Source organism: Macrosteles quadrilineatus, unplaced genomic scaffold, assembly GCF_028750875.1.
Source record: "Macrosteles quadrilineatus isolate MER2022 unplaced genomic scaffold, UCM_ALF_1.0 Scaffold_3__2_contigs__length_128488019, whole genome shotgun sequence".
NCBI classification, from domain to species: domain Eukaryota; kingdom Metazoa; phylum Arthropoda; class Insecta; order Hemiptera; family Cicadellidae; genus Macrosteles; species Macrosteles quadrilineatus.
Window position 1 is genome coordinate 78,911,923 of NW_026542596.1, and position 26,177 is coordinate 78,938,099.

General features: G+C 34.8%; 1 protein-coding gene across 7 annotated transcripts in view; it reads left to right on the forward strand.

Moving 5' to 3' along the window:
* LOC128988680 (serine/threonine-protein kinase 3-like) overlaps window positions 1-26,177 on the forward strand; it is a 46,256-nt gene that overhangs the window by 16,174 nt on the left and 3,905 nt on the right. The window contains exons 1-13 of one of the 7 annotated variants that reach the window (XM_054410202.1): window positions 5,052-5,239; window positions 6,587-6,712; window positions 14,435-14,809; window positions 16,877-16,957; window positions 18,040-18,220; window positions 20,469-20,696; window positions 21,430-21,535; window positions 22,346-22,558; window positions 23,178-23,302; window positions 23,656-23,812; window positions 24,469-24,557; window positions 25,124-25,222; window positions 25,643-25,786. In XM_054410202.1, the coding sequence (XP_054266177.1) occupies window positions 14,673-14,809; window positions 16,877-16,957; window positions 18,040-18,220; window positions 20,469-20,696; window positions 21,430-21,535; window positions 22,346-22,558; window positions 23,178-23,302; window positions 23,656-23,812; window positions 24,469-24,557; window positions 25,124-25,222; window positions 25,643-25,786 (1,560 nt within the window). In that variant the 5' untranslated portion in view covers window positions 5,052-5,239; window positions 6,587-6,712; window positions 14,435-14,672. Of the gene's footprint in view, window positions 1-5,051; window positions 5,240-6,186; window positions 6,713-14,434; window positions 14,810-16,876; window positions 16,958-18,039; window positions 18,221-20,468; window positions 20,697-21,429; window positions 21,536-22,345; window positions 22,559-23,177; window positions 23,303-23,655; window positions 23,813-24,468; window positions 24,558-25,123; window positions 25,223-25,642; window positions 25,787-26,177 lie in introns of those variants that run through there. The other 6 variants (XM_054410201.1, XM_054410204.1, XM_054410203.1 and 3 more) reach the window with 6 other exon arrangements.

Sequence of the window (26,177 nt, forward strand, 5' to 3'; positions counted from 1 at the left end):
CCTTCTCTCATTATCGGGTAAGCTACCAAGGACGGCGCGTGCGCGTGTTTGACGGAGCGTGAGGCGATTTCCCGGATTTAACTGATTAGTCGTCGGAAATCGTCCGCCAATCCGATGTCTTCCTTAAAGATGATTAACTATTGACGTTTGTCGCAATGTAATTCGCTGATTTTGCGAATGTACTTTGCTGATAGAGGTATAAATTAGGCATGGTGTCTTCCTTGTTCTGTGTTTTGCGGGTTCTCCATATATTTTTTGTTACAAATTAAAATCGAAATACATACTGTATGTCTGTCGTAATAATGAGCAAACACCAAGTAAGCAAAAAATATCTAAAAAGCTTCCAACATTTAATACAATATTGAATACGATTCGCAAGAAAAACTGATAATTCGAGTACGGAATACTTGAGGTTGAAATAACTGAACGTGGCAATCTAATTTGACGCAGAAAACATCTCTTTGGTTTTATCTTCACCTTTGTACTGAAGACAGCATTTTGTGTAGATTTGTTGATATTTTAGAATACAGTATGTTGTGTATTATGTTGAAATAGGAATGGAATGATATATAGCTATGCATTATCTCTTGTATTTTTTCTTCATCCAAAAGCGTTTTCTATTTGTGTCAGATATTATTTTTTCATGCATATATTTATGTTCTGTTTGTGTGTAGAAAACGATGTACCCATAACAAGTTCCATATGCAATAATATCACTTATTTGCAATGCATAATTTGGACCGGAGACTTAAACTATTTTCATAATTTTATAAAAAAAGCCCGTTTTCATATTTGTACCTTATCCAGTTCCATGTGAAGTGAGCTGATTTCGATCAAACGTAACTGTTTTACTTCAGGTTAAACTTGACATTGCGGGTTCATTTGCTCACAATACCAAAGGACAATCAGTTTAACTAACCTTTATTATTGGTCTTAAAAATGTTAAAGTTTGTCAAATAAATAGACTACGTTAACGCTCTCAAGTTTTAACATTAAATTAATCCACCTTAAAATTGTTTTTGGTTTGATTCATAAAGATGATAATCCATATAATGTTTAATCAATGATTAAAATACTTGAGAACTTTCTAAAAAAGCAGAAGATTTTGAGCAAAATCCTATTGTTTCTAGTGGGTAACTAGTTTCGGGGTTTCAAGCCTATTTTCAAGTCCTTTTTCTTCTCGTCAAACATATATTACTCAGCACTTGCCGTTGTAAAAATTAAAATTAATACACACAACCAAGAAACACACAAGAAAAAAATTTACTTTACAATAGTTGCAACACGACAAGGACAAGACCAGACTGGACAATTTGAGAATGTGGTTGAAACTCCGAAACTAGTTATCCACTAAAATTAAGTTAATATTTAAATATTATTTCACATAATACCTTGTGATACACACGTTAATACCTTGTTCCTTACGAGCACTGTGTTTATACACTCATTATGTACATTAGACCGTCTATTCAAGGACGTTAGGCTCTATCCAGGACTGTGCTTCAGGCTAGTCATTATCTGTGCATACATGTGTATTTGTCTAAAATCACCTTAGATATGGTACGCAGGGACGCCGATCGTAATTGTATTAGTTTTCTCTGGTAAAAAAAACCTGCCCAGCTATCCCATGCCGCAGTGGACATGTCCATGTGAATGTATAATAGTCACCTGTGCAGTGTGGCAATTGTCACACACTACACCTGTGGCCTCCATAGTGTTAGTATAGAGACGTCCATATATGGCTATACCTCACACATCTCACTTTACTTGGAGTTGACATTTACACTCTGAACGATGTGGCAAAGAAATGTGGTCGAGTGCAGGAGATAACGTTAAAATCTAGCTAAACTAAGATGTAAATAAAAACATGAACTAGGTTTTCGCGCTCGATGTCGGACATTTTTTTCCTTTTTCGTTGTCAATTGGGTTTCCAGATCAAATTCTCTGCTGATGTTTTGCCCTTATTTTGTGTGTGACATTAGTAGCTGAACAGAGACTACGCGTGGGTATTTAGTATGGTGACGTGGTTGACGCCGAAGTCTTGTTGAGAAAACAGATTTGTTCACTACATGCCCCTACAAATCCGGAGCATACAATACTGTTGAGATTTTAATAAACGAACAGATTCTATTTATTTTAATGAACTCATTTTATTGGAAATGTAAACACAAAACAAAACTGTAAAATCAAAACATAAACAATCATGATCAGCTGGTATAGGAATATAATGATTAGCTGATCACCTGGTTTAGCAAATACTCTTAACTACAGAATGTAGCGAGGACGAAGATAAGGCTGTTACGACAATAAGCCGATACAGAACTGTACGTCCTCTCTGATATGAGCTGGTATCAATATGGCCTCCAGCTGTTATGATAACTTCGGAGATTTGGGAAGGTAAATAGTATACTACTATTGCATATACATATCAGTCGTATTGTTTCTTGAAACATAAAATTTTAGGTTTTGATTTTAAGTTGTTACTCGGCTGTTGTCACCTTCCATTGCAACTACTTATTGCTCATCAGTTTTCATCTGCTACGATGTTACTTAGCTGCTAGCTGTTAGCGTATATTAGAACTTCAATGGGAAGTCAGGTGTATGTGTTGTTTGGTTGTTAGGCGCTTCCATTGCTGTGATTGTAGTGGCAAAATGTTAAGTAAATGGGCGTTGCATTTGACGTTACAAATGACGTAATTTGTGACGCATCAATTACGTCATTAAATAATGACGTTGAACCGTTGTAAGACAATCGCTAACAGATTTTCTTTTAATTGTCTGCTGTTGACCATTACAATAATGGCAATCCCAAAATATTTAATTACTCAGATTCGCACTCCAAAATTTAAGTTTTTGTCAAACTTAATTAGAACGAGTATTAGTAGGCCCGACAGGTTAACCCCGGAATAATAGCATAATGTTAAATCAAATATAATTTGATTTCATTACAATAATTTACCTCATTATTTTTTTCTAAAATAGACCAATCGTACGAATTGTTGTGAACTTCAAGTGGAGAAGAATTTGGCAAAGCAGAACTCGCATCATACACTTGAGTTGAAGCCAGAGTTGGGGGAAACATAGTGATGGTCTAAAACTGCTCGTTCTGTTGACAGTTTGCGGCGAACATTTATAAACGTACGATTCAAATAGATGTACAGTATTTGGAGACATGTGCCTATAATTGGTATCTAAACAATTATTTTACCGATGTTATGTTAGCTAGAGTTTTGTGTTTGAAAATGAGTTAATTGGTAGCATACAAACAAGTCAGAAAAGTTGACTGAGTTAAATATAGCGCTACAATAACCATCGATCTATCATAACGCACCGACGCCTATCCTTATGAACGTTATGATAGGCGTCTATCATAACGTGACGCCTATCCGTTCGACCTCCTAAAAGATATCTATTTATAAACAAGTAGGTTTGCCTTGTACGATACCAACTGGAAAATAAAAGGGGTATATGGTGTAGGCTTTCTAATCTTAGTGTTTCTTAGTATTTTGTTATATAGGCCTGTTCTTTTCTTTTTTATTCCATCAGTACAATGTTTAAATTACCTAAATAGTTTATCGAACACTATTTTGTCCGTAATGCATTGTAATGTCTTTTCTATATACCTGAAACCCTATATTTTGACCAATAGATGTTATATTTTGCATTTTTGTCACGCAATGAATCTACAATATTTGCGAAATTTTGCATGGTTGCCATTTTAATGAAAAGTATTAACATTATTTAAGAAACAAGTAAATATATTGACTGATGACACGGGATACATAGCCTATATAAATCATCCAGAAGTGGGAACCCAAGGCTACAAATTGTATGACATGTTTTTCACTCTATTGTTCATAATTATTGCTGAGATATACTAATAAATTCTAGTTTAGTTTCGTTCTAGCCTACGTCCGTATGTTGGATGTCAATCTAAAATAGTTAACACAGTCGTAAAACGAGCTCCTGTGATCTCGCAGCTTCCGTTAGTGTTAGTTGTACTGTTAGAAACTCAGTATTTCGTTCAAATCAGGGAGTGGTTTTCCATCCTGTAAACAATGATTCTTGTTGATATTTTTAATCAGGTTTCTTTCGATTTGCAGTATCAGTTATGTTGACATTGTTGCATAACCATACAACTTATATTTTCATGCATACATGATACTGTAGTAGGGCCTACTAGTTTTGCCAGTTTATAACTTGTTTCGTAAGGGTCTAAATTTTGTCTATCCATCTATGGTGATAATTCAGCAACTCTTTAAGATCCATTTGGGCTTATTGCAGCTTACTTTTTTCGTTGTACAATTAATATACACTTCGTTTAACCTGTTGATAAACCGCACTAATACGGTCTTTTATTCAGATTTTTTTTCACACACTGTACAACTGTAGTACTACCTCTATTACTACCTGGTGTGGATCAACTTCCGCACTAGTAAATACTACGACTATCCGCAGAACTATCCCGATAGTTAGAACAATTCGTTAATTACAAGGCAAAAATGTGGTTCGGATTCCACTGTACTGTGGGTCCCTAAGTTGCCATTGGCTGTATGGGCTTTTAATTAACAGCTGTGTCTAAGGAATATGCCGGTCTTAGTCACTAACAAGACTACAAGATCGCGCCACTCATCCTACACTCATCTTCATTCATTGGCTTAACATGCCGCATTCGTATGGTCGCCATTTCAAAGTTGAGTTTTAATCCTCTTGGGAGTAACCCTCAATTAAGTAGTCTGACGAAAAAACTTCTTGATCATCACTCACGCCCTACTACCGTGGTTGGCAGTCGACTATTTTTCTCTTGATCTTGACAAATATTTATTGAACATACCGGTACATCGAATGCAATTTCTACTGTACAATTTCGTGCGGTCTATTTATCCTGCTGCATTATACACCCAGCTAATTGTTTAATATCTGCGATCAGCTGATTAGTGTCGTCTGTGCGGGTGTTCTGGTCACAGGAAAGCTTACATCACCGAGCGGTTATTTCCGTACATCGGCTATCGGGCATCACACGGCTCACACACCACACAGTCATAGTCACATTCACAGTAGTCAGTCTCAGTCAGTGTATGCTGTGGTCTGTGGTGTACTGTGTTCTGTGAGGTGTGTGGTGTTTTGTGGTGCGTTCAGTGATAGTGGAAATTCGGTGTCGGGGATTTGAGCGTTTCTGTGGTTATCGTGTTGTGTGTTTCTTACTTGGTTAATCCGACGATAGCATTGTTTTAGACCAGTAAAAATATTACTAGAAATTTTTTCAGTCACTTGAAAAACAATAACCTTACAATAATAAGTCTGAGGGGAAATTGTGGGTTTTAGTAGCTGTGCAATATTTTCCGCATGGCATACTTGCGTAGACATATTTTTTTCAAGGGGAGCAGTTTCTAAATATATGATTTTTCTATCACTGTTCAAATGTGTTATTACAACGCATCTGCTCTAAGGCACCAGATCTATTGGTTTGCGACTTTTCTTATGGGGGTTGTTTATTAAAATTCCAGAGCTTACGTTTGCAAAAACAATTTCTCAACCAACTAAATAATGTAAAATCGCTGGTGCTCCGTATACAACGTTTGACAAAACACATGCAGATTTATTTTTATTTATTTTTTAATGTATCCTTAATTAATGGTGTCCTTCAAAAGTAAAATTCTGAAATTAAGTAATTTTATAAAAATCTTTACTGTGAACTAATTAGTTTTATGAATGAAATAACTCAATTTAATAACAATCTAAAATAATTTGTTCTTTACACAAGTCTTTAGGCCTACAATTTTAAAATGTAAACAAATTAAAAACTTCTTCGATGAAATAAATTTCAATTAACACCCTAACAGCCACAGTAGGCCTACAAATCTTTATAGTTGTTTTTTATTGCGAATTTCTGTATAAAATTTAAGTCATTATCCATGTAGTGGCGAGTGGCGGCATGGTGACGGTGACATTCAATGTTAAAAGTTAACTGAGAGACAGTTCTTGATAGGCTGTCGCTCTTGTTGTCATGGCAACCAAGCTGTCCATTGAAATTGAGATGTTCTTAGATTATCTGGCTGATATCACTGCCATGACTATAGAGCCACGTAAATTGTGCTTCCGATTAAAATAACTGTAAAATAATTCAGTTACGTAAATTAATTAAAAATAAACTTTAAAAGACATATTCAAGAACTACATTTTTAAACAAATTTGATATTATGTGTAGATCTACTCACTTGTTTTAGTTTGACACTAATCATTTAAAAATTTGAAACATTAACACAACTGTTGCATGAATTTTGCCATCTTATAACATTGTATCCATTTTTGTAAACTGGTGCAAACCGTTGGGAAATAAAGAAATAAATAAATAAATAAGGTATGATAGCCCCCAGATTACCGATAAATTTTGAAAATCGTGTAAATCCCTTTCATTTGTCTATGATAGTAGTTTATGGATCACACTTATCAACTAATTTCACTTTAAGCAAACTACAGTATTACTGAACAATTACCTTTAGCCTTTGTTCTTGCAGTTGTGTTAGATTCCCACTATTTCTGCAAGAACAAAGACTAAAGGTAACAATAGTTCTTCAATAATTAGATTTTCAAGTTCTTTCCACTGGTAAAATATGTAAAATCATCTAAACAATCTAGTTGGCAAGTAGTCCTACAGGATCCTTGTACTACCGTAAGCTACATAAAAACCATTGGCTGGCTGTTAGAAATGGTATGAGTTTGAAGCCTGTTTGCTTCTCTAAGAGGTACCATGGGATATTTAGCAAATTTAAAGTTAGGTACAAACATCTAGGCACATAGTAAGTTTACGTCAAAAAATAATACGTTTTCTCTCAAGCATGTAAAAATATTTTTTCCTAAAACTATTAATAGGCTTTCAAAGTTTTCAATTTAAAATAAGGTTTAATTTACAATAATGTGTTTCAATTATATTCCTTCACAAAATAGTTGGTGTTTTCACTGTGGGCTTACACATTAAACATAATCTGTTGACAATGTTGAAACTCCAGCCAAACAGAATGTTGATAAGGATGGTTGACCTGACTGATAGTGGCTAGCTAATGTTGAACAGACAGATAAAAATGTCTATATGGATATTGTAGCTTGTGTTTAGTCATTGTCTTCAAAGCTTGACTATATTTTACGTAAACGTTATCAATAATAGACCAATAATAGAACAACACTACTGATGTCCGGGTGGACCGATGGTTCTAGTAGGTGTCGAGATTGCTTCCGCAAAAAACTGAAACAAACAAACCGGATATAAATGAATGTAACATTTTTAATCGCGTGCCGACATAACATAATTGTGGATATTTATAGGCATGCACTGTGGATGCGATGCTCCCTGGATTATCATCCGCACTAGTAGCACTTGTACTACGACTCTCCGCAGTAGTAACCTGATAATTAGACCAATTCGTTAATTACAAGGCAAAAATGTGATTTGGATTCCACTATAAACTGTAGGTCCCTTAGTTGCCATTGGCTGTATAGGCTATTAACAGCTGTGTCTAAGGAATATGCCGGCCTTAGTCACTAATAAGACTACAAGATCGCGCTACTTCATTCATATTTGGGTTAAAATACGCACATAGTTGTGTCCTGTCTTAAATAATTGATTGATTTAATAGCTAATTGTTGAGTTAAATTACTTTTTGGAGTAGTTTCTGTTGTCTTTGGCCAACTTAAAAATTCTTACTTCGATACACCACTATTTGGATCAGTCATATCCTTGCGATATTTTAAGACCATTAATGATTATCTCTTTTTTAAACACTTTAGTAAATGTTTGTTATAATTTTACTTTATACTCAGAGATTCTTCTTACATTGTGGGTATGTTTTCAAAGACTTTTTTTAAGCAAAATGAGATATTGTGTGTGAATACAAGCTGGTTACATATAGGGTCAGTTGTCAGCAACTCAACTGGAAATGAGGAATAACAACCCACTATCAATTGTTATCAATAATGTGATAGCCATGTCCGGGAAGGGAAACCAACCAACCAATACATCAACTGGCCTGGCAGAACTATGTTGTATACAAATGATTGCAATTGTTTACTTACTTTGAAACTTACTTAATGAGATGTAGGTAAAGAGGCCTTACCAAAATCAAAGCATTTGTGTAATTTGTATCTCTTATGTGGCATTAATATTACAATACTATTTTTGTCAATTACAGCAACCTAAGCTGTAAGATCCCTTTTACCTAATAACTTCAAATATTAATAATTTTTAAAGTAAAAACACTTTTAAGTAAGCGTAGCGTATCTTTTATATCTTGGGAGGTAGCTAAATACGTTTTCACCACCTCAGTTAACAAAAACAGACTTTTCCAAAAATTAGCTGTACAATTGAAATTTAATGCTAATTAAATGGTGGATGTGAAACCATTTCATACACAAATTTCAATGAACCAATATTTTCTCTTTCGCAACACCCACTCATTTTTTTTCTAACAATACCTAAGCTTGGGTCGAAAAGAGTCGCTTTACTCCCAAGTGATGAAATACACTATTTTGACCAGTTAGACCTATATCTATATACCTCTTCAAACACCATGCTAAACCAATCTTGGCGCTTTTAGATCTGTTTATTTTTCAGATAAAACTCAACACTGTCAGTCTACTGTCTTTTAAAAATTATCTATTATATGATTTTCTAGGGGTGATTGACGATAATGAGCATTTGATTCATTCCCAAAAAATAAAATAAACCTGTCCAATTGTACAAAATTGTAAGATATTAGGCACAGTGTCAGTGACCTGGTTTAGCAAGGGGGAGGCAGTTGCTGTATCAGCATTACAGTGAAAGTGTAACCCGTTGCCAATCCACCCCCTTCCCCTTCTTCTTCAGTCATTATTCACCCCCCTTCAGTCACTGACTTGCCCTACAGTGTCCTTGTTAATGTTTTAAACTCCCCCTCAACCTGCCTCCTGTTTCACTTTCATTCATGGTGGTGTTTTTAGCTTCCTTAACTTTGAATATGCAATACAATCATATCCAATGTCTCGCTTGGTAAACCCTGCGGATTAAATTTTGAAATTATGAGGAAAGTTTATGGGGAAATCAAACTTTGTTTGATTACTACATTAAAGGTTTTACTATTTTGCTATATTTTTTTACATTACCTCGTTTACACCTTATTTTTAGAAGGTGTCAGTTTTATTTTGGAAAGTAAACAAAAGGGTATATTTAATGAGATTAACTTGAAGGGGTTCAGGAGATTTTACTTGAATTTTACATACTATTATTTGTTGTCAATAAAAATGGATGAGTTGTTTTTCCTAATTTGACCTCCAATTTCAATATGCAACTGAATTCAAAAATTGAAACAACTAATTTATTTAATATTTTTCTTGTTCCAATTTGATCAAATAATCATTTTCCAGTCAACAGTTCCCTCAGTATTTTTCTTTCTTTATAAAAAATAGTTTAAAATGGGTTGTGGCTATATTTGGAAAATGGTTGATATTTTGTTGAATGACATATTTTTAAGAGCAGAGAATATTTTAATACTTAATTTTATGAAATTATATATTTTTTTTACACTCTCGGATATCTCAGATTGATTGTTAAATTAAGATTTGTCGCATTGCAAGCTATCATCAAAGTAAATTCAGTAGGCCTAAACATCGCAATTGTGTTCGTTCAATTTAATAATGTTTTGCTACACTTTTCAATACCACACAACTTAGTTAAATAAAAATTGGTAAAATCTTCCTTCATGAAATTGAGATAGCAGCCTTTTTAAGACTGAAAGATTGCAAGATGGAATTTTTAATACTTTTGGGATTTAGGCTTACAACCCCAAGTCTAAGACAGGTGTCAGAAATGCCCTTCGAGCCTCAATGTTAGCAGCAGTGTAACTCATTCCATTGGAATTCTTGTTTTTCAAAATGTTGCCCAAAAGCTTTACCTTATTTTTACAAAACTGATATAGAAATAGAACTTAAATTAGAGTATTTAATCTAATGATAATCGCTCAACAAATTTCATGATATTTGGTTGTTAATCTCAGATAATGACTGTACAGAACTATTTATCAAGGGGACTCTAATTAAATTATCTATCTATTGGGTATTTTGTAAAGAGTTAACAAAAACAATATTAATATTTAATTACTGAGTCTGGGAATTTTCAGAACCTGCTGATTTGCTTGATGAATGTTCCAATGTAAAATACCCCCGCCGCAGCAAACCTGCTGTCTAAGCGAATTTCCATTTGGCTGAATTGATTCTCAATCGATCTATTAAAAAAACATTAGGTTTAACGAGTGGGTACCTAGGTTTGCTGCAACAAGGAAACCAATAAAGTGTGTGTTTTAAGTAAAATAATTATTGCTTAGTAGAAAATGAATATATTTGCCAAGTTTGAACAAAAGATATCCATAAACAAGCAAACTACAACATTTTACAATATTCTCCATAAGAATAACATGGGAATTTTAAATTTACAATTTTTTTAGTTTTCTCCGTAACCAATAACTGTACAAAAACACTTTGATATACTGAATTGTTTGTTTTTTTAAGCTCTTTAAGAAGGTTTAGAGAAAAATTGGGAAATTTTGTGTTTTCAGGGTCAAAAGTGAGAAAAACCCATTTTTACCCCATAAAACCCCCCATAAAACCCTGTTCCCATGGTCCGATCATGCTGGATCGCGAACTCATTCAAGTTTATCCCGCCTTACACCTTCAAACCAAATTTCATCAAAATCGGATAAAAATTACTCAAGTTATCGTGTTCACGGACACATATATATATAAATCTATATACATACCTATATATATATATATATATATATATACATATATAAAAATTTGAACGAATGGTGTTTTTGGCCTCTGGGGACATCAAAATGAAATAGTAAATCGGTCCCGGGCCTAAGTCTTACCATGAGACCTACGGTAATAGCTACTTCCCTATAGGGAAATTCGCTAAAATGTGGTATCTAAGTGTCAATCTGTTTATTGTGAGCGCTAATTTATACAATGAGAACAAATAAAAAGGATCTTTCACTGCAAACAATTCAGTGTTTAAATGTATACCAAACAAGTCAATATTTTATCAGCTATTCTTTTACCACTCACAAAAATTTAGTATAACTATGAATATTTTTGCTAGTACTAAATTCCCATTTATCATTTTGGTTTGCTTCCTTTTGTGTTATGAATTCCATCCAAGTTCTTATTTTGCATTTTTCCCAGTTTTCAATACTGTATGTATAAACAGGCGGACATTTATACACGTGTGCAGGGGATATGTGTTCAATAAGCTGTCTACATACCCTTGAAACGTGTATTTGATAATACCGTAACTTTAAACCCCCAAACTACCTTTGAATTGCGATCCAATTCATACAGGGAATTTTTTTGGAACATGTTGCTTTTTATGCTAAGTTTAAATCAGTTGATGAGATCTGGTGTGATGGATGTTGTCAGCAGTCAGATGATGGCTGTCTTTGTCGAGTGTTTTGAGAGTCAATGTTAGCTCAAGCGGAGGCCAGTCGGTCTCTCTGACGCAGAATCTTGGCAGAATGTCACACTATTTCTGTCACTCGCATCTGCGTCAAGTTCATTCTAACTGTGTGTCCCTTTATTTGCAAACTTTTCATTCGTCTAAGGATAAGATTCGATCAATTAGCGCTGAGTATTCAGAACTATGTTTTTTTAGTTTGTAATGCAAGTTGTATTTAAATATCCAAACCCTTTAAGTCCTAACCAGGTTCATTGGTTTGATTGTGACCAATTTTATCATTATTTTCCGCTTTTTGTGAAAAAATAAATTCTTTTTGAAAATTTTTTTAATGTCAGACATTGTAAGAAAAAGTAAGAATTAGCTAAATTCTCGATTTGACGTTGACTCTAGTCTATGGAATCTACCCAGCCTGTCAACTTCCGAACACTATCCACATTTATATAGGTTGTTTAATTTGTTTTAAAAATACATTTCGCCTAAGGATCATTAATACAAGTTGTATCATTGTACGCGTTTTATTAAATTGACAATAACAATCACAGCAATTAATTATCCCAATGTCATTTTGTAGTTTACAGAAAATATAATTGTATAACCATTGTTTTGATTTAACAGCTTCATCGGATTGTTTTATGAGTTAAAAGTGACTTTTTGCATTGTCATGAAGCAACACAACAAAACAATGGGCTGTAGGCCCCTTGTCTCACAATGATAAGACCCCCTTCCCTCTACATGGCTATTTGCATTTTTAAATCCCTCACATTCAGTTTCCTGTTAGAGAATAGTAAATGTGAAGAGTGTTTTTCGCAAAGAGAGTTAATTTTACTTTCTCCCCCTATACCATAGTATATGGAGAAAGTATTGTTTTCGTCAAAATTTTCGAGTTTGAGTTTTGAGTGGATATATTCGTTTTGGGTCCCCCTGGACCCAAAAAAGTGGTTTTCGAAGTGATGTCTGTGTGTGTGTGTGTGTGTGTGTCTGTGTGTCTGTGTGTCTGTGTGTCTGGATGTGTACAGAGCTAGAGACTACACCTGTGGTCCGATTTCGATGAAATTTGGTATGTAGGTTCTAATCCATGGTATCTCCAGGTGTTTTTTTCATTTTTTTGAAATTTTGATTTTTAATGGGGATTTCCCCATAAAAACCCATAAAAAACTGGAAAAATTGGATTTTCTCAAAAATGGCTCGAACGATTTTGATAAAAATTTAGTATGTTATAGCCCTTTAAATTCTGAACAAAATGGTACAAATCCCATTTCTGTAAAAATTACGGTTCAAAAGTTATAGTAAATTATGTTATTTTCCCATAAAAACCCCATAAAAAACAAAAAATGGAATTTTAGACAAAAATCCGGTTTTGATTTAACATAGGAAAGTTTTTTTTTATTTTTTAGAAATTTTGATTTTTAATGGAGATTTTCCCATAAAACCCCATAAAATAACGGAAAAATAGTATTTTCCCTAAAATGGTTCGAACGATTTTGATAAAAATTTAGTATGTTATAGTCCTTTATATTCTGAACAAAATGGTACAAATCTTATCTCTGTAAAAATTACGTTTCAAAAGTTATTGTAAATTATGTTATTTTCCCATAAAACCCCATAAAATAACGGTAAATCAGATTTTCCCAAAATTGGCTCGAACGATTTTGATAAAAATTTAGTATGTTATAGTCCTTTAAATTCTGAAGAAAATTGTACAAATTCCATTTCCGTTTATTTAATCTCACCGCTTACGCATGATAAAGGTTGTTGACAAACTTATGGGAGAAAGTATGTGTCAGAATGCTGATACCGTTTATTTTAAAGAATTATCATACATTTTTTAATTAATTTAGTAAATAACATTTTGTTGTGACATCCTTTATTGTTGCATATTTCAGAGAAGTTTTTCTAGTTTATTGATCAATATCCCTTTGACAGTTACAAAAAAAGGCCTCATTTCCATTTTCCAGTCATAGAGCTTTTGCCTACTCCATAATAAGCTTAGCAATCAAGCAAATTTTGCGTGAGAATGGTAATTTATTGATTTTTATACTTTGAATCCCAAAGGCTTATGGACTGTGAAAGAATATCATTGATAGACATTTCATTTAGCATTGAAATGCTACAACAATCACTTTGGATTGTTACATTTATAACAAACTATCTATGTAAGCATAATTCAACAAATCTGTTGACACACATACCTGAAATGCATTTCAACATAAAAATCAACCAGAACATACTTGTACTGCGAGTTTACCAGTTTTATTATTGTTGTGGGCCAATAGGCTTGAGAGGTTGGCAACCCTGTTAGGCACAGCACTGATGGTAGATCAAGGGTTTAAACACTGTCCAGGCAAGTCAGCGTGTAACCTATGAGTTCACCAGTCTGGCTGGCAGAGCTTGTTGGGAAAGGCCCGCCTAAAATAAACTGTGGAAGGCTCAAGTAGAATTTGGCAGTAGGGGTGAATTCTTTGAGTTGCACCTCAAATCTACCATTTTGCTACCTTAACCATAGTGATTATTACTAGTACTTTCTTACTTACTTACTGATGTAGCCACTAGTACCCTAAATGACACTTGGCCTCCTGAACACACTGTCTCCATACATCTCTTCATCTTACCCTTCTTCCCAGTTTTCTTATGTCCTTTTCTACTTGGTCCCACCATCTCAGTTTCGGTCTACCAAGGGGTCTCTTATTCCTTCTGGGTTGTTCTCCAGTACTTTCTTTGGTAAAGAGTTGTTCTTTGCCCATCTCATACTTCTACCCCATACCTCAGTGACAATGTCCTGATCTTTAAATAATTCTCTCAATTGACAAATTATGCTTTCATCAGGTTAATGTAGGCATAACTAAATCAATAAAAGCCAGGACCTCAAAGGGTTGATGGGATGTGTTAATTTCACTTTCAATTATGGTAAATATTAATCTATAATAATTTTATCTGAATAAAAATTGCCAACAGGCCAGTGTGGATTCACACTCACAGGTTATTAAGGTTGTTCCAAGTTATATAAACGTCATCATTAATATAATTTATAGATGTCATGATAATGCAATTGCTTTGATAAAAAGTTGATTAAATACAAGAAACTATAAAATACTGAACTTGTAAATAAACTTAACCCCAAAGTAAACTATCCGAGGAACACAGTGATGGATTGGAGGTAGTAAACAGTGTAGTGTCGTGTGAAGTGTGCGCGATGGAGAATACTCTAGTGTTCAAGAACGGTGGAGTGTTTGGGCCGTCAATGCCCACCATCAACTGCCAAACTTGCCGGGCTCGACGGCTGAAAAGACTGATGACGGCGTCGTTCCCGCAACATCATTCTGACACCTGGTTCGTACTGAGACTATGTCTTAAAGTTAAATAACTCATTAATCATCATGCTTTTTGTTTTAAGTATTATTTACATTTGTTTTCTGCAAATTAAGTCTCCAGTCTAAGGATCATAACATCAAAAATGGATAAACGTTAGATAATTTAGAGGTTTTGCTTACCATCTGTAGCTAAGATAGGAGGTAAATGGTAGAAGATTTAAGTTTAATTTTTGTGAGCTAATCAATGTTAATAGTACAGCAAAAATTAAATATTTTTCTTCCAATTTACAAAAAGAAAATACAGTAAAACCTCGATAGTTCGACACTTTGTGGACTTAAGGGATGTCGAACTATAGGGAGTAAATGGAGTTTAATATACAGGAAAGTAAGAACAATATAGAAATCATTCAAATTTATTAAATACTAAAAAGCTTAACAATTTCCCTGTTCATTAGTTAAGTCTCAAGTCAACAATAAATGACAAATTAATGTTCAAGTCAGCTTACACCATTATATTAACCATTAAATATCACTTGACGAAATAGCTGAGCCCGTGTCGAACTTCAGTAAGTGTCGGGAACTATCGAGAGTCGAACTATCGAAGGTTTACTGTATTATATTTTTCTTTAAATTAACATGAACTGCCATTTACAAAACCAACACATAAAATCCAAGACCCACAATAGTCTAACATACACACTTTGTGTAAAATAAAAATTGGTAATTTCAAAGTTATACTAACAAGTATCTTACAGTATAAATATTGTCTATCAATTCAAATTTTGTTGTACATTTTTTACAGAATTAACATTACAGTGTTTAAAACCAACCTACACTGTAAGATTCATTAATAACATAAAGTATACATACAGAGCAAGTAAATAATTAAGATGTGTACTTTGTATAAAGAAGAGACAAGAAGTTTACATAAAAAATCATTAGTACATTAAATCACACTTTAGCATTTGTATTTAGTCAGTTTTATGTATTTAGACATAAAGTCATTTATACAATTACATTGATTATTCCCCTCATATAAGCAGAAAGTTGCTTTTGTTCCTTTGTTTCAATTTTTATAATTATAATTGTTGGGCAAAATCTGTATTTATCCCACATTTTTATTAGTAACAAACAACAAATAAGAACATGTAAACATATAAGATTGAATGATGTATGTGTGGAAAATGTGAACCAGAGAGAAACAGTCGTGAATAGGGAATCACCAAGACGTCATTAAGCTGTGTAGTTGACAGGGAAGTCATCTAGTCATCAACCAAGTTGTTTTGAAAACTCTGATTCTCTCTTGCTTTCAATACACCAACTGTAATCTTCCATTAAATGTATTTTATCCCTGTATTACAATGTATCATATTGTCATCTACAGTGATAAAAGTGTTGGATCTTAATAAAAAATATGCTTGATTAACCATGGATCAAACTATGCACAATGTTGATCACTGAGAAAGTTTAGACATTTACAAACAATTTTATTGCCAGATTTGTTATCCCCTATGTGCATTAATATAGCATAACCATCGCTCAGAAGATTTTAATTTGATTTAGATAAACTAAGGCCCCTTCAAGTACCCGTAATGTGTAGCTTCGGTATCGGTACATAAGATATTTAACAAGGTATGATTGAAATTTGTACTGACAATACAAGTTAAAGCCGGGTTTTCCTAGGTGCGGAAGCGGAGAGCGGAGAGAGGAACGCGGAGAGCGGAGAGAGGAACGCGGAGAGCGGACTCCACTTGTCTTAATTTAATGTTAGGCCTACTGTTTTCCTAGAAGCGGAGCGGTACACCATGTTAATCTCTTTTCCGCGTTCCTCTCACCGCTCTCCGCTTCCGCCCCTAGGAAAACCCAGCTTTAGGCATGTGTCCCAAGTTCAGCTGAATATAAACTTATATTCAACTAAGAGAGAAGAATCAATCACCACTAGCAGGAACTTTTGCAACAAGCTCTGCTAGACTTGTGTTAAATGTAATCCTCTTTGGTTTAAAACACTTGTTAGCAAACTTTGGTATTCATACAAGCAACCATTCCCTCTGATAATTGTTGTTATATAGTTTCCATTTTGTTTCAGTGAGCTCAAAAAATTATCGGAAGAGAGTCTCACAAGACAACCGGAAGAGGTGTTTGATATTATCTGTAAATTAGGAGAAGGGTAAGTGAAATTATTTTCTATATCTTAAATTATATTTCATTTAAAATGTGTACCGAACTGTATCCATGAAAAAATCAAATAATTTATTATTTTGAACCATGAAACAACAAATAAAAATATGTACAAGAGAAAAACAATTTGAGTTCAAAAATGTTTAAAAGTTTCATGTTATATTTGTGGCTATTGATACTCTACTGTTAACTAAATGCTCTATTCTTATATGAAAGCTATAAGTGTTTTAGATTTTTAAAAGAAAAAAATTCACTACGCCAATGACACAGTGTGCTGCTTTCAAATACCATAATATTTCTGTTATACACACTTTGTTTAACAATGCTATTTATGGTAACTCCTAATTATCATACTAACATGAAAAAATGAGTAGAATTTAAATCAAACAGACTTCAGAAAATTATTCATCACTTTGCTTTTTGAGGTAAAGAAAACAAACCTGCCTTTAGCTTGTTTAAAAAAATATGGGATGTCTATCTTAATGTCCAGAGAGTTACAATAAATTGTAACAGAGGTTCATCCTACAAGTACTAATTTGATTCCATGTCAAACTGGCTGAAGTAAAATTACTTATGATTTGAATGACACTTTTGATCACTACATAATAATGCCTCTTTCTGTTTGCAGTTAGATAGTTCAACAATGAAAACAGCTTGTTTAAATTATAAACATTAAATTGTAAGGCAGCACTAGTGTGTGTAATAGGCAAATGGGGAACTGATTGAGAGCAAGAGAAAATCAGCTGATAGTTTTCCCTTGCTCTAAATTTCAGCTTGATAAACCAATTATTTTCTTTGTCATCAGCTGTCATTGAAAATAGCTAATATCTGTCCCGGTTATGAAAATACCTTAGTTGTCTGCACTTTCAAATTGTTAACTTGGTGTAAACAATTATAACTTTGTACTTAGATGTATGAAAAAGTAAACCTTGAAACACACCAATTGAAAATACACCAAGTCAACAGTTCAAACACATAAGACTGTGACACTTACATTATTGACATTGAGCATCAAAATGCAACTTTGGGTCTAAAATTAATCCATACAGTTTATTGAACTGTTGTGTGCAGATCATATGGCAGTGTGTACAAAGCCCTTCATAAGGAGTCGGGCCAGGTATTGGCCATCAAACAGGTGCCTGTGGACACTGACCTGCAGGAGATTATAAAGGAGATCTCCATCATGCAGCAGTGTGACAGTCCGTATGTTGTCAAGTACTATGGCTCCTACTTCAAAAACACTGATCTCTGGGTGAGTTAGTGAAATTGTTGTATGTAAAAGATATAAGGAACATGTCGGCCTTAGTCAGTAACAAGATCTTTGTATGGTCGCCATTTATGTTAAAAGTATTCAAGTATGCTTTTGTCCATGTATGGATATTGTTGTTTGTGAGGAGTTATCCAGTTCAAGGAAGGTTCCCTCTTTATTACAGTATACATATAATTTTGATTTTCTTTCTGAACAGATGGACACAGATTAGATGGGCTCTGAATTTCCAGGTCTTTTCATTATCTATATAAATAAAATTAGAGTTTTGTCTGTACATTGCTTAGAATAATGAACTTTTTGGTTATTTTTACATTTCATAGGTCAGAGAAACCGAATCAAACCTTATCTCAATTTCTGTCTGTCTGTCTGTCTGTCTGTCTGTCTGTCTATCTGTCATTCTCTTGGTAACGCTAAAATACGCACTTTATTACAACTACTCCTCAATAACTATAGCACTGTCCCGCCTGAAACTTATTTTCCAAATACTATACATATATGAGATGGTTTTAGACGTATTTCATCGAATATGAGACAGTTAGATATTTAACAGTAAACCCTTGAAAATCAAGTTTTTGTCGATTTTTGACGTGGAATTTCTGGAAGCCCATGTTAACCTTATGAGAAATGAAATTATTGAATCTTAACAGCTGTTTCAATTAAACAAGTTGGTTCTGTTCTGTGATGTTCAATAGCATTAAAGTTACAAGGATTACCAACAGGGTGCAGCACTAGCACTATTATTTCTTTTACATTTATGACAACAGCTAATTTGCAACCTGGAGGCGAGTGAGCGTAGCGAACGAGCTAACCTGAAGGCAAGTGAGCGTAGCGAACGAGCTAACCTGAAGGAAAGTGAGCGCAGCGAACGAGCTCCAACATACAGGTGAGTGAGCGTAGCGAACGAACTTCAACCAGGACGTGATTGAGCCATGCAAACGAGATCAGATAGTAAAAATAAAAGTAAGCCTACCGTTATAGGATCGACCGGCAGACACAGAGGTAATTTAACCTTTTATTGATTGTCATACCGATCCGGAACAACAAAAAACAACATAAAATGAAGCTATGTATAATAGTTTGGCCAGCATATCTTAAAATATGCAAACCAACTGCTGTTCTTTATATAAGAAGGTTTCAACTGAATATTATAAGATCCCCGTGCGTAGAACGGGTACACAGCTAGTCACGTAACTAAAATCCAATGGTGATTTACAGGATTTGCACTTAGGGCAGAAGTTTTAAACTCGTTCCTTAGTAGTGTGGTGATAAGTTTTAGAGGCATGAATGATTTTATTAGGGAACAGACTAAGGTTAAAATTGTGTACTGTAGTTAGAGGATTTTTTTTATGTATTTTTTATGGTGTCTGATAAACACTTTTATGGTAGCCATATTACTCAATTGAGGCGGGGAGAAACTTGCCGTACTTTATAAACTAATTATGAGTGAAGGACAAGAGTAGAATCGAGTGAAATGCCTTGAGTAGCTTTGTTCATGGCTAATATCACATGTTTTCTAAGCCTAGACAATCATCTAATACTTGAATACTTTTAATTGAAATGGCAACCATAAGTTTTTTTTAGGTATTTTAAGCCAAGTATGAATGGGGATGAGTGTAGAATGAGTGGTGCGATCTTGCAGTCTTGTTACTGACACAAATTCATAATTTAAAAAAAATGTCATATTCAAACAGACATATTTTTAAGACGCTAAGACCAACATTTTCGCTAGACAGGACTGTTAATAATTAGCCCATACAGCCAATGGCAGCTTAGGAACCTACAGTTTATAGTGGAATCCGAACCACATTTTTGCCTTGTAATTTACGATTTGGTCTAATAATCAGGATAGTACTGAGGATATTACTCACCAGTACCTTAATCCACACCAGGGAGTATGGCATCCACAGTGCATGCCTTATATATCCACAATAGGCCTACTTGACTTTCAAGTAGCTCCATCCATTTATTAAAGCCCAATAGTAAAGAGTCATTGGATCCAGTTTAAAGCCATCATACACTTTGTGGTTCTTCTCAAGGTTTTTAACCTTCAACCTTTTGATCGTTAAGTTAAGACAATTCCTGTAACCACCCAGCTACCCGGGTACATTGGTAATTTTCAATGAAATAAACCGATTTAAGACGCCATATTAAATTGAGCGTCTTCAGATCTAAATATTTTACTCAATGACTCTAGGTCATATCTACTCTATGTTAACTCATGACATTCCAGATCGTGATGGAGTACTGTGGTGCGGGCTCAGTATCAGACATCATGAGACTTCGGAAGAAAACACTGTCAGAGGAGGAGATTGCGACGATACTCTGCGACACACTAAAGGGTTTGGAGTATCTACACCTGAGGAGAAAGATACATCGCGACATCAAGGCGGGCAACATTCTGCTCAACACGGAGGGCCACGCTAAACTGGCTGACTTTGGTGTGGCAGGACAATTGACGGTAAATATGCGTTTGTAATGTTTAGTGTAGTCTCGTGCTAAAGTTTTGTGTGACCATCAATAGTTCTCATGTGACAAAAATTATAAAGTTACCCTATTACAGTTCTTCCTGATTTTTACTGTAGCAAACAAAAAATAGTGTGATTTCTAGTAATTTAGATATTATCATGTTTACTTTCTCTTTCTCCCCCCTATACAAAGAATATGGATAAACTATTGATTTTTTTTTTTTTCATTAAAACTCCAAAAACTGTATTTTTAAAATAACGCCCTAAACAATAATTATTGAAATTTAGCATGTTACATTCCTCTTAACTCTAAACGAAATGTTATAACCCTAAATACTGTAAAAATTACGGTTCAAAAGTTATAACTTCTTTTGCAATTTTTCCAATAAAAAAAATATTTGTTCCCACACATGATAAGAGTTGTTGACAAGCTAATAAGAGAGTGTCAGATTTATTAAAATGTTTAAATGTGCACAAAATAGTTCAAGTAGCTTTTAGTTATTCAGAAAAACAGTAAAAACACCAAACTAGAAATAAATAAGAATAAATTTTACGTCGTTCATTTTGTATAATCAAAGCTGTAAACAGTTTTTAGCATAACCAATCATGTATCCTGGTTGTTCAGTTATCCCATTGATATATTATAAAAAAAAAAAAAAAACACAAGCCAAATGTAGCACTGTTTCATAATTGTTTGCTTCATTTATTAAATATGATTGTTTGCAGGACACGATGGCCAAACGTAACACTGTGATAGGAACTCCGTTCTGGATGGCGCCAGAAGTTATCCAGGAGATCGGCTACGATTGTGTGGCGGATATGTGGAGCTTAGGTTTGTAGTTCTGTTTTGTAGCCACAAAGATATTATACAATTAGTCAACAAAAGTTGTTAGTAACAATACTATTGTAAGTAGGCTACTGTAATGACATTGATTGTAATTTTTTTAGTTTTGGTTCAGCAAAAAAAACTGTCTGTTCATTGCTGGCTTTACCAGGTATAAAATCAAAAGGATTATGGCCTGGTAAACTGGTTGAATTAACCTTACAGCTGGAAGTCTTTAAGTTAACATTTTAAGTCCCTTTTTTTAAGAGGGCCAGGCTTACAAGTGACCATGGGATTGCATCGCAGCTGGAACAGCTTATTGTGCACCCTTATTCACAGGTCCTCATTCTCCGTCAAATCCCAGGTCCTTGGTGAACCATGAGGTAACCTGTTCTTCCCTTTGATCTCCAGTCGATAGGCCAAGGGATCTCATACGCAGACCTTGTAGGGCTGGGCACATAAATAGCACGTGGAAGGCTGTCTCCTCCTCCCCTCCACGTTTCCTACAAAGTTTATCAATTGTTTCATTATAGTTTTTTTGTAGGAAATAAAGTTAATTTCTTTGTCTATTATTCTGTTTAAATGGTAAAACTTAACATAAAAATCTATTAATCTCATTAAGGCCATTAGAACACCTGTACCGTATCAAGGATTTACTAAGAGACACCTTCGTTATGTGTTTCTACTGTGGCTTGGAAATAATTTATCTCACTCTCATTTACAATAATTTTGTATTCTCTGTGTCTAACTTCACTAGTTTTATTTCATGGTTGTTTTCTGTGTACAACCCGTTTGTAACCTTCTACATTCTACTTATAGGGATCACAGCGCTAGAAATGGCGGAAGGCAAACCACCCTACGGAGACATTCACCCTATGAGAGCCATCTTCATGATCCCCACCAAACCACCTCCATCGTTCCGAGAGCCCGATCAGTGGTCGCCAGAATTTATAGACTTTGTCAGCCGATGTCTTGTCAAAAATCCTGAGGAAAGAGCGACTGCCAGTGAAATGCTTCATCACGAGTTTATAGGTTGGTTTGCAACTGTTGATTATAACTAGGTTGTAAGTCATAGAACAATGAGGGAGCGAGCTGGTCTAGTGGTTGGAGCGCGGGACTCCGGTTCCTGGGGTCCCGGGTTCAAACCCCGCCAAATCACCAATGGATTTTATCTAAGTGATATTGCCGTAACCCCTAGGTCTAGCCTGAAGTAATGTGAAAAACAATTCTAGGCTCATGACTAGCGTCCTAGTACAAAAAAAAAGACTGAACAATACTGTTTGTCAATTTGAAAGCTATTGTATTACTGACTGTGCTGGTTGAAAGTTTGGATAGCTCTAACAGAACTGTTTACAATTATCGAGTCAGTAGACAAGTCAATAATTAATAAATGGAAATGCCTTTAATGCTCTGAAAGTAATGAATTACCGAATTTCTGTAATGACTGTAACCACCAGATGTTGAAGTTTTGCGGAAGTATACTTAATGCATGCTCTTCTGAAACTGTCAATGCTGTAACTCTTTTACCAAACAGTGCAATTATCAAGTACTGATACGATAAGTTTACTCAACTGCATCACCTCAATGGTTCAGTTTAACCAATGCCAAAACAGCCATACCCCTCTTACTTACTCTATGTTTCTTGTTGCAGGAGCTGCCAAACAACCAACGATACTGAGTCAGATGATAGCCGAGGCTCGGGAGATCAGAGAAAACCAGAGCTGTCGGAACAACTCTACAAACGCGGCTGTGTCCAAACAGAACCACATGGAGTCGGTATGTTACTGTTCAACAACATTGCTAGCATTTGCTTGCTTAAAGCATCTAGAGAAAATTTTATATGGCCAAGAGAAGTTTAGGTGTACTAAATCCTAAGTAAGAAGATAATTGTTTGTTAGGCTAGGTTTAACCATTGAATTGAGATACTTAAGTAATTGCCACAATCTAGTCATTTAGATCATCTCTTCCAATAATTTTTACTTTGTCAATTGCAGTATTTTTAATGTATCTGAATTTGCCATTCCTAATGAGGGTTTATTGTATTTCAGGTTTATTTAACTAATATGTTTTATAAAATATGTTATACTATCTACATAGTTAATAGTGAGAATTGTATTTGTGGTGGCTAGGATGAGGACGAGGTGCACAACAAGACAATGGTAAACTACAGTGAAGTGGACAGTGGCACGTTGGTACCTGACAGAACACTGGTCAGCTCTCAGCTGGCCGAGGAGTTGGGCACTATGGTGATCAACAGCGACCCTGAGGACGAGTCTACCATGAAAAGTAAGCAAACATGTTAGATAAGTGAAACTCAGGGGTCCAACAGTGATTGATTTGTGTGTCACACTGGAGGAAAGCTGTTCAAAATATTCACCAGAGGCTTTTTTATATCCTTCCTTCACATGGATGCTAGGCTCCAGCCAAACGCCACTTAACACATTACTCCTGGCTACTGGAGGGCCATGGCACTATTATACAACAAAAGGCATTGGTGTAGGATTTAAGGCCTCAGGGACTGAAGCCTTACATTCTACCACTATACCAGGGTGTTCCCAGATGCCTCTGGGGCTAAAGTAGTACTGTTCGCAAAAGTGAATCAGCTGTACACTAAACAATTTTTTTACCTTAAAATTTTGCTTACGAGTGTGGTTACCGCGAGGGACGAAGTTAAGTGCGGGATTACCAAAGGAGTCCAGTAAATACGTTTTGGACGAGTTAAGTACGATATGTTTCACCATTACTACCATAACAATAGAAAACTGTCAAAATCTGTATTAAGTTCCTACCAATTTAATGACTTGAGAATTTAAATGACAGTTTAATGACCCTAAAGTTCCCCTATGTTATTTGTCTACTTCCCAGACCTCTTGTAGTTTTTCTTCCTGTTTCCTCTCTATTTACGAGTGATTACGAAATTATAAAGTTTTTATCTCTTTCAGGGCATGACACGGGACCAGGGGAATCTGGGAAAAAATACAGACCACTATTTCTAGATCATTTTGACAAGAAGGAAGCTGAGAGTATAAAAGTGAGTGATTTGCAATTCTTTTTTTACATTTTTTTTTTTTTTTTTTTTTTTGCTATTACTGTAAATGTGCACGTGTTTTTTATGGAGAAAGCTTGCTGGATTAAAAGTTTTTCACTAATGGCATTTGTCGAAGAGGGCAATTAAATACATAAATTTAACTTCTGTCCCGGTTATTCCCTGGTCTGGGCGTCGACTAGGCCTATTTAGCTAAGACTTCACAATTCCTCTTTATGTCCATTATTTGTTATTTTCTTTCTCTTCGCCTTGTCCCTCAGTCAAACTCTCTTTATCATATCTCATCCATCTCTGTCCAATCCCTTCTCTTAGGAATGCTCTTGTACTCAAGCTACTCTCAATCACTAGCTAATTCCATCCCACAATGTTATACTCAGAAGAATAGATTGAAATGTCTTTCCTTCTGCTTGTATTCCGCTCTATTCCCTCATTTGTGAATTCACCAAAATATTGCCCCACAAGTAAATTTAATTATAATACTAAATATGTTTCACACAAATAATTATGATTTTGCTTAGTATTATAATTTTAGAATTTGTTTCCTTTTACAGGGCAATGGACAGGCTCCTGTTACCAATATGGCCAACCACCACACCACGATTACTCCGGACCTCAACTCCAATGTACAGAACACCCAGCAGAACAACCAGGTTTGTTTTGAAATCTGCATTGGTAATTTTAACAGTTATAGGTTGTAATTTCAGTGGTGTTTCATAGTATTTAGGGTTGGTAATCTGTGTCTTTTAACATTTAGTTAGCTTGCCAAAATATTTAGAGCCTAGGTGCTGCTAATAGATACACAATGGTGGTAAAAAAAAAATAACACTGATATCTCAGATCGTTTGTACTAATATAATATTTTTTAGATGTTAGATGAATAAAGAATTGATTTTTCTTCAACCTACTTCATAAGTCTTGTTTGTGACTAAATTTCAGTAGTGTTTTGTTACCTTATATTGTGTATTTTCTTAGTGATGTAGCTGAATGCTATTCCTTAAAAAATGGGTTTTTACATTTTTTAGATTGTTTTATGGTGTCAGTTATACTAATGTAGTTTGATTCTGATTCAGCAGAACCACGAGGGTGTGGGGGTTGGTGTTGAAGAGAGACAGAGAGTGTTGGTAGCCATCGGAGGCGGCAACAGCATCATGGTTCCAACACAAGAGAACCAACCTAAGTTCCATTCAGCGTTTGTAGACGGAGATTTTGAATTTGTAAGTATAAAGGAGTTGATTCAGTACTCTCCCGATTATACAAGCGCCTCTTGTATAATAATAAAGTTATACTCTCCCGATTATACAAGCCCTCAGGTTATCCAAAGTTGTTTTTGGCCTAAATATATTTTGTTTTCAGTAGGAAAACAATAACTACTTTACTATAGAATGTTTTCTATTTAAAGAAATTCAAAGATAGCAATTAATTTGCGATTTATCGAGACAAATACAGTACTTGGAATAACCATTACGTTTTATTTTAACATTATAATGAACCGAAATAACCATAAAAATTAAAATCTCACGGAACTAGATTGGCCGGCTACGGATGGCAAACTGGACTGGGCCGTCTCCAGATCATAAACAATAGCATGTCGGTCTTTTTCATTAC